The sequence below is a fragment of the Geospiza fortis genome, unplaced genomic scaffold (assembly GCF_000277835.1).
Source record: "Geospiza fortis unplaced genomic scaffold, GeoFor_1.0 scaffold114, whole genome shotgun sequence".
NCBI lineage: Eukaryota > Metazoa > Chordata > Aves > Passeriformes > Thraupidae > Geospiza > Geospiza fortis.
In genome coordinates, this window is record NW_005054383.1 from 2567789 (window position 1) to 2577177 (window position 9389).

At 54.7% G+C, this 9389-nt stretch overlaps 1 protein-coding gene across 1 annotated transcript in view; it reads left to right on the forward strand.

Moving 5' to 3' along the window:
- Positions 1-8540, forward strand: part of HMOX2 (heme oxygenase 2) — a 14381-nt gene extending 5841 nt beyond the window's left edge. The window contains exons 3-7 of the mRNA XM_005425207.3: positions 3981-4082; positions 5756-5873; positions 6141-6632; positions 7571-7691; positions 7772-8540. Coding sequence (XP_005425264.2) covers positions 3981-4082; positions 5756-5873; positions 6141-6632; positions 7571-7691; positions 7772-7896 — 958 coding nt within the window. The 3' untranslated portion in view covers positions 7897-8540. The remainder of the gene's footprint in view (positions 1-3980; positions 4083-5755; positions 5874-6140; positions 6633-7570; positions 7692-7771) is intronic.
- Positions 8541-9389: the final 849 nt, after the last annotated feature.

A 9389-nucleotide genomic window follows, 5' to 3' on the forward strand; every position in this document is an offset into this window, starting at 1 on the left:
GGGCCGGCCGTCCGCAGCCCTCCCTGGTCCTGCCGTGTGTCCCCACGAGCGAGCGGGCGCCTGCCCGGCGGCGTGTGCCAGCCCGGGCCCTCAGAGCCCCGCCGTGACTGTGCACGGCCGCTCCTGAGCGACGCCTGGGGCTGGGGGATCCGAGCCCTGCGCTGCCCGTGGCGATGGGGCCGCTTGGCTTTCCTTGGCCCCGCAGCGCTCAGAGAAGCGCTTGGAGAGCGAAGGCCTCTTGCTATTCCTCCTTTTCCCTTTTTGGCCTTTGTCCTGTTCAGGCCTCAGCACCCACACACCGCACTGCATTGCACACGGCAGCCCCAAGTGCCTGTCGCTGGCTCTGCCTTGCTGTCCCGGGCACAGCTGGCAGCCGGCGTGACCGACATGACCGCCAGGGCAGGCACTGGCTGGCTCTGTGCTGAACAAAGGCTGTTTCGTGTAACTGTGTGTGTCTGATACAATGTTTTTTTTCTCAGCCCACATCCAGCCCTGAGTTATCCATTGTCTGTTCCTATAACCAGGGTGAGAAAATAATGATGGGCTGGCACAAGTGCCACCGCCACAGGGAAGCACTGGACAAGGTCTTTGAGGTCACCAGGAGCTTCCTTTGGTCAGTTTGTTGAAGTGCTGAGCTGCAGCTCTAGAAGACAGAAGTGGTGTTTGTGTGGGCATTGCTAGCAGTGTCTGGGACTTGAATTACTGCCTAAATTTAGGCTGTGTCCTGGTGAAATCTTCAACTTACCTGGGATCAGATAATGTGGTAATTCAGTCTATGAGGTTCCATTTCCAGCAGCAGCCAGTGCCAAATCCCTCACCAGAAGGAGATGGAGATGACAATCTCTCTTGCTGGGATTGCCAGGTAACCTCTGGGATGAGTCTTCAAGCCTCTAGGCCTGGGGTTCTGAGGTTTGTTTCTGCTGCAGTGATGGTAGGTCCAACCACACTGAGCTCTGTGTGTGGGAAATGCCTTGAAGTTGCATGCAAATTATACAGCAGATAGGAACTCTGTACTGCCTGGGAGTTACCAAACTTCTCCCAGAGTGCCCAAGCAAATCTAAGGCTTCCAGTGCTCCTTCCCTGCAGCAGCAGTGTCTTGTTCCTTGAAGAGGCTTGGGATTATTTGGCTCAAATGTTTTCCTACCCTTAGAAGAACAGCTGTGCATCTGGGGTGTGCAGCTTGGTGAGGAGATGTGTGTGGGGACAAGCATCTAGATGAGGTGGAGGTGTTTTCTCAGGGGGTTTGAACGCTGTCATTAGGAAAGAAACGTTTGGAATGCTGAGGTGTCCTGTAGCAAACCTCCTCCCCACTCTCCAGCCCTGCTATCCCAAGTGGTAGCTGTTGGATTGCTCCCAGGCTGTGTCTGGGCACTGGGAGGTGCCCTGAACATCAGCCAGGTCCTGGATGAGCAGAGCTCCCTACAGCAAATGAAATGGCATTCCAGCCTCTGCAGAGGAGGTGGCACTGCCTGAGCCTCCTCCTTGGCGTGTGGGACGTGCCCCCTTTCAGAGAAACCAGGGCTGTGACCACAGACTGGGGCTTGCAGTTGCCATTTTTTGAGTAAAAGCCCCAGTGTGTGGTGGTGTGAGAGCCAGTGGCTCTGAGAGCCTTTCCTCCCAGCACAGGGCAGGGTGGGCTTTGTGCTGACTTGTCCTGTAGGGATGTGTCTGTGCTAGAGACTGTATCAGGAGAAATCTCAGTTTTCCTGCACGAGTTCTGCCCTCCCCTGGGGCTACAGGGACTGCTGTTAGCACTGCCATGGAGAAGAGCTTGTCAGGCTGAGCCCTGCAAAACAGGCCAGGGGAAAAACAAGTCTGGGAACAGACCAAAGGCCTTCAGTGGCTTTTTGCATGGTAACCCCTGCTCCCAGCAGCAGACTGTGCTCCTGGGACAGTCATTCCCCATTGCCATTAGCTGTGCTTCTGCAGCACCAGTACCAGGGTTGGCTGGAGGCTGCTGGGACCCCACTGGGTGCCCTGTGTGAGCAGGAGTGTGCTCAGCCTGTGGCACTGCAGGCTCTGGTGGGTGAGCAGGTGATGAACTCAGGGCCATCTTTGGGGAACCTTGAGCCATGGCTGCTGTTAACCACTGATTTTGAGGCCTGGCCTGGTGTGTTCCTTCGGGCTGGATTTGCTGTCAGCCCTCAGGCCTCTCCCAAGGAATGAGTGTGGCTCCAGTGCTCTGGAGCTCTGCTCTCAGCAGTGGCTGTTTCAGGCATGTGGAGACAGCACGCCTCTGGCTTTCTGGGAATATAAAATAAATTGGAACTAGTTTGTCTAGTTTCATTTTGGAATCTGCATCTCCTGGGAAGGTCCTGGGCTGCCATGAGCAGGGCAGGGCATCACAGAGCTGGTGACATTGGCAGGTGGCAAATGCACTGTTCCTCCTGTGCTCAGGCTCCTGGCTGAGCTCAGCTGGCTCATTTGCCTTTGTGCTTTGTTTCCTTTCCCCACAGTGGGCATTTCCCACTCTGAAGCTGTGTGAGGAGTGAGGGTGGGTCTCTGGGTTGAGCTGCCTGGTGAGTGATCAGCTCACACCTGAGCTGCTTTCTGGCCTGACCTTTATCCTGGGCTGGGGAGGCTGCATGGTGCCATGTCAGGGGAGGGGTGGTGACATTGTAGGGCTGCCACCCCTTGTGACCCTGAATGACTTCTGTCCCAGCCCTGGGCTCCTGGCATCCCAAAACAATGCACTTGGTCAGCCTTCCCCTGGGGAAGGCTCTGTCCCAGGAAAGGATTCTGTGATCACAGGGGAAACCTTCACTGGTGATGAGTGCCCCAGACCAGGTCTGTGCCTGAGCTGGGGGAGCCTTGGGCTGCACCTGAGGATGGGGCTCAGCCCTGGCTCCTGGTTGGTGTTTGAAGGGCACTGAGGGTGGCTGTGGAACAGGGCTTAGAAAGTCTGGGGTGAGGAACTGGAGAGCAATTAATTTCTAACTGGTGTGCTTGTGCTGTGCTGAGCAGCTGCTTGCTGGCTCTCCCAGTCCCCTGCTGTGGGCTGAGCAGGGAATCCATGGGTGCAGCTGAACTGAAGTGGGGAGCACGAGGATGGTTCCCTTGGTGAGTGCTTTCTGAAGAGCCAGCATCAGCTCCTTGCTCCTCTCCCAAGGCTGCCTGGAAGCTGCTGGTGCTGCTGCTCTGCACAAAGCTGATTACAGCTCCATTTTATAAATGAGGGGCCTGGATTTCTGTGCTCAGCCAATGTAATCCAGGTGTGTCATGTTCCTGCTCCTGGGTAAGGCTTGTGCATCCTGTTACATCCAAGATTTTATTTCCTCTTGCAAATGAGGAGGAGAAACCCAGTTACTTGTGGGATTTGAAGGAAATTCTGCCAGGCAGGAGAGGAGGGTGTGAGTGGGAGCAGGAGCTGTCTGCAGCTCACTCTGCTTGGAGAATGGCCCAGGAAAGGCAGAGCAGTGAAATCTGCCCCTGCTTTGGAAGTTCCTCTTCCTCTATTCTGTCACAGGGAATGTTCTTGTTTCCCCTGTGAGCTGCCTGACTTCAGAACTCAGCTGGCCTAATTCACTGCTTATTTCCAGGGAAGCTTTGTACTGGTGTGGAAATGTTTGTTCTTCCTCTTGAGTGAAGGAGAGGGGCTTCCCTTTCCAGTTACTCTGCTCAGTGTGACATTGGGGGAAATATTTGGTAGCACCAGGGGAAAGCAGCTGCTCACAAGTCCAGTGCAGATTGCCAACACAGAGGTCTCATCTTCAGCCAGGAGCCATCCTGGAGGGGGAAATGGAGTGCAGGCTGCTGTGTTTGTGAACTGTTCTCAGTGTTGAGGTTCACCTGAGCTGAACAGGCAAATCTGCATCCTTGGAAGGGCCTGGTGGGAGGGGGAAACAGCCAGAGGCTGCTCCTCACTGCCCTGCCTGGCAGGGCTGCTCAGAGAACTCCTGGTTGGACTGCTCAGCATTTCACACCCATCCCTTTGCTAAGGCAGCTTCCCCTGAAAGCCTCTCTCCAATTTTGCTTTTCAGACTGATCCCAGCAGTGACCACAATGCCATCAGCCCAGGAGAGCCCAGAGGGGGGAGAGGAGGACATTTTGCACTATGAGGAAATCGAAGATGATGCTGTCAGGTGAGTTCTGTCCTACACAATGGCACAGCCTTGGGCAAGGCAAGAGATCTTCCAGGTAAAGGAGTGATCCTTCTCACCCCAAAGAAGTGAGGGACCCCAATAAGGGATCAATCAAATACATGTGCTGTGAAATCTTTAGTCAAACTGTACTGTGAGGGTGGAAGGGATGGCAAAGAGTGACCTGGCAGGGCTGACAACAAACACTTGACTATGAAAGTCACATTTCAGAAACACTCCTGACTATTTGGCAGCTGTGTTTGTGTCTTCCTGGCCAAGGGGAGCCAGTTTTCCATGGCTTGCTGGGCAGGCTTCTTGTTTTGAAAACTGACTCTAGAGGTGAACTCTGCTCTGGTGAGCTCTGCCTTTGCAGAATACCCAGGCCTAGGCAAGGACATTTTTTTAAGGAGGTTACTTTAAAAAACAAATTCACACTCATGCTGTAAAAGCCAAGGCTTCAGACTTGGAAAACAGGAAGAGTGATAAGGGTGCTTTTTAGAAGATCTAGACAGGCTGGTTGACTTCTTTGACTTGACAGGCTCAGCTTCATGAGAAATTAATGTTTGCTGGCTCTGCTGGCACACTCAGTGGGTCTGGAGTGTTCAAAGCCTCTCTCAGAGCTAACACAAGTGTGCTAGCTGTAGGAAACTAGTGCTAAAACCTGTGAGGTGCACTTTGGCATGATTTGAGTGAGTGTTGGTACTGTACCAGTGTCCTGATGCTGTGCCTGAAGGGTGGCTGTAGCCAAGGGCATTGGGCTCTTCTCCAGGCAACCACTGACAGAATGAGAGGACACAGCTTTAAGCTGCACCAGGGGAAGTTTAGGTTGGACATCAGGAAAAATTCCTCACTGAAAGAGTGATTGGGGACTGGAATTGTCTGCCCAGGGAGGTGGTGGGGTCAGTGTCCCTGGATGTGTTTAAGAACAGCCTGGACGTGGCACTCAGTGCTGTGCTTTAGGTGATGAGGAGGTGTTAGGTCATAGGTTGGGCTTGATGATCTCAAAGGTCTTTTCCAACCCAGTTCATTCTGTGATTCTGTGTCCAGGTAGGTGCAGTGCCTGGTGCCTAAAATCATAGATTTAAATGTTTTGGGTCTTTTTAAAAACAAGACACCATGTGGAAACTTGAAAAACCAGTGTAATGCAGGAGAAATAAACTTTTTAAGGCTGTTCTTGCCCTGTTTTGCCATTCAGCTCTCATCTCTTCACCAACAGTTGATATCCAAGTTGGGAAAACTGGGGGACATACTTGAGCCTTTTTTCTTCTTGCAGAGAAGGTACCACCAACGCTCCCATGCCCTTTAGCCTGCCTTGATAGCTGCTCCATGATAGCCTTATGCTCAAGGCTTCCTTGTGTAGTGTTGTTGGGCTCACATGGATGAGAAGCAAAGGTTAAGGTGCAGGGATCAGCAGGACCTTGGCAGTTGCTTCAGCATGCTGGGCCAGAGCCCCTGGTAAGCCCCAGCCCCCTGGAGTGGCAGCTGTGGTTGGCACTGGAGCTGCTGCCACCCTGCTGCTTCCTCCAGCAGGTGCCAGCTCAGCCTGCAGGGTGGCCTGAGGCTCCCACCTTGTACATTCTGCAATCTGGGATGGTGGATGGTGGGGGATCCCTCCAGACACAGCAGGGACAAACTGTGAGGCTGTGGGGTGAAAGGAGCTCTGTGTTTGCCTGCAGCCCCATGGACCTCTCGGAGCTGCTGAAGGAGGGGACGAAGGAATCGCACGACCGCGCCGAGAACACCCAGTTTGTCAAGGACTTCCTCAAGGGCCGCATCAAGAAGGAGCTCTTCAAGGTGGGTGTTGCTCTGCTCCCCATCTCTTTGGTGCACCCAGACTCCAAGGCAGAGCCCCACAGCCCTGGGGGTGCTATGGTGGTGGGTGGAGCAGAGCCTTGGCTCCTTCAAGCAGCGCCTGCCTGGTACAGGCTCTCCAGGCTGGTTTTGTGCCAGGCCTGGGGTTTGCTCTTGTTTACCCCAATTCCATGCAGGCAGGAGTAGTCATGAGATGAGTTGTGCCCATCTGGTGAGCAGCCTCTCACATGAGCTGTGCTCTGTCTGTAGCTGGCCACCGTGGCCCTTTACTTCACCTACTCTGCTCTGGAAGAGGAGATGGATCACAACAAGGACAACCCCCTCTTTGCTCCTCTCTATTTCCCTGTGGAGCTCCACCGGAGAGAAGCTTTGGCCAAAGACCTCAAGTATTTTTATGGGGAAGACTGGAAAGAAAAGATCCAGTGTTCAGAGGCAACTCAGCAATATGTGGACAGAATCCATCATGTGGGACAACACGAGCCAGAGCTGCTGGTGGCTCACGCTTACACACGCTACATGGGGGACCTCTCAGGTGGCCAGGTGCTGAAGAAGGTAGCCCAGAGGGCCCTGAAGTTGCCCAGTACTGAGGAAGGGATCCAATTCTACGTGTTTGACAACATTTCCAACGCACAGCAGTTCAAGCAGCTTTACAGAGCAAGAATGAATGCTCTGGACTTGGACAAGAACACCAAGGAAAGGATCGTGGAAGAGGCCAACAAAGCCTTCAGATTTAACATGCAGGTACTAAACAAATCCCTTGGTGTCCTGTATGTGTAGGTGCTGCAGCTTTTAGGTCTGGCCCAGGTTAATTCAGTCACACCACTCACCCAGTCAGTGGTCTGGGGCTGAGACCACCACAGCCCCTCCTTGAGGGGTTGGGGTTCTAGCTGAACTAGCTTTCACTAGCTACAGGCAGGAATTCCTCCCATGCTCCAACACCACAGCCAAGTGCTTTGATTAAGGTAAAATTAATAGGACTTGAAGATTCCCACAGGCTGTGAAGCAGTGAGGGGAGCAGAGCTCTTTGTGCCAAGACACCCTCAAACAATTTGAGTGTGCTGCACCACCCTGGTGACAATTCATCTCCTGTCTCAGGTCTGACTTGTTGCCCATGGTCAGAAATGTCTGGAGCTTCCTGTTCCTCCCATAGCATTTGCCTCTCATCAAACCTGACTGAGCTGCTGCTTGCCCCAGGGGATGAATGCAGATTTAGCTACTGGATGGAAGTTTTAATCTTGTGCTTGTAGCAGGTCAGTGTGATTTAAACTGGCCAGAAACATGGTGAGGTGTGGTTGGCTCCTTTGTCAGGATCCTTATGGAATCCCATGGCAGTGAGAGAGGCTGCCTGAGCACTGCAGGAGCTGGGATCCTCCAGGGGTCTGCAGCAGGGAGGGGAGAGCCTATTACCCCACACTCCCACCCACAGCAGGCTGGGCAGTGAGCAGCAGGGTGGTGCTGCCTTGCTCCTGGCTCTGACTGAACGCTCTTGGGATGGGCTGTGCCTTCCTGGAGCTCAGTGTGTGCCAGGTGTCACCCCAGCTCTGCAGGGCCTGCCCAGAAAGGCAGCTGGGCACAGGGAAGCAGGAGTGGTGCTTGCCTGTTCCCCAGATGATTGCAGGGGTCTGGCTGAGAGCTGCCTGCCTCTGCCTGCCTCACGTGCTCACTGTGACCACTTGCAGGTGTTTGATGAGCTGGACAAGATCGGCAGGTCGCTGGGAGAAGAAGCCCAAGATGGAGGCGTTCCAGTCCACGATGGAAAGGGAGACATCCGCAAATGCCCGTACTATGCAGACAAACTGGGTAGGTGGTGCCAGCGAGGGGGCTGCCATGGGTGTGTGGCACACAGTGACAGTGCTAATGGTGCTTTCTGTGTCCTGCAGGCACAGCAAGCCCCAGCTGCCCCTTCCAGGCTGCTGTGGGCCTGGCCAGGCAGCCCCTGGTGCAGCTGGTGCTGGCAGCCTGCATGGCCGTGGCAGCGGGAGCTGCAGCCTGGTACATCCTGTGATGGGCACTGTCAGGTGTGGCTGTCCTGGGGGCGAGGGCAGAGATGTGCCCTGCCTGCTTTCTGACCCTTCCCTTGCTGCTGGTGAGTTGGCTGCAGAGTGGAGTAAGGAAATAAACAGGAATCCTGTGGGACTGTCCAAACCTCCTTTCACACTGCTGTAACACCTCTTTAGCTGAATATTGCACAGGACTGGTCAGTGCCAGGGGGTGAGGACTCCACTGCAGCACTGCCCTGCCCAGGCTGGGCTTTTTAAGGCTAGAGATGTCCTGTCCTGTCCTGGCAAAGGCTTCACATGCTTGGCTTTTCATCTCCATCCCTGAAGCAGTGTCTGGAGGGGGTTTCCTGCCCTGGGTTGCATCTGCAGAATGTGTCATCAGCCTTTCAACAACGAGCACTTGCTTTCCTACCCTGAGAAGCTGAGGCTGTGCCATGGGGCTGTTAGCTCAGAGGAGTGTCCTGTTTGGTGCAATGTCTGAGGAACCAAGTCTGGCTCCTGTTAGAGGGAGCTCCCTGGGGATGGGGGCAGGACCACGGTGGGGTATGGAGGTGACAGATCTGTGTTGTGCAACTTTGGGGTTGTTGAGGGTTGGTTGTTGGTTATTTCTCCTGAAGCCTTGACTGGAATAAAAAGTTGTAATGCTGTAGCTGGAGGAAGCCAGAAGCACATCATTGTGAGAATGGGGAGGCTGGGGAGGGGGCTAAGGGGGAGAAAGGGAAGGCCATCCCACACTGTTACACTTGTCTCTGACTCATGCAGTCCCTGAGAAACTCCTGCCCTGGCACCCCTCTGTCCCTGTTATTTCCCCTGGGGTTTCCATGTGGGAGGCTCACTGCCCTGCTGAGGAACAGCCAGCTGCTGTCAGGGCTTGGGGCTCTCCTGTGTTGAGGGGGTTCCTGGTAGGGTAGAGCTGCTGCTCTTCCTCCTGTGCTTGGTACCACTGTACCCCCACCCTGCCCTCATCCTCAGCTCCCCTGCAGCAGAGCTGCTGTAAATTTTGAGCAGGAGAGAAGAAAAGATGCACACGAGTTCAGGGTCTGTTATTTATTTACATAAAAACACTGACTAGTGCCACAGTTCCACCCCTGAGCAAACAGCAGCTGCCTGTGCAGACCAGGCTGTGTTTGCAGACCTGTGTACTAAGAGACCCCCCCACTTTGCTCTGGGAGCTGCAGGGGAGGGAGGAGCAGCCCCGAGAGGCTGAACTCGGCTCCCAGCCCCTCTCACCCCTGCTGTGGGAGCGCTGCTGGCAGCTCCTGTCGCTGCCTGCTTGCCCCTTCCTTCTGCCTCAGGTGAGTGAGCTAAAATACCCCCTACACCACATGCAACGAGACCCTGCAGACCCTGCCGGGCCCAGGGCGGCTCTGGAGCTGCAGCCTGGTTACAAACTCCTCTACTCTACATGCCGGGCAGCCGGGACATGCCGGGTGTGCTTTGGCGCTCGGGTTGCCGGGGGCTGTCCCTGCCCCCGGAGCCGGGCGGGGCTGGGGGGGGG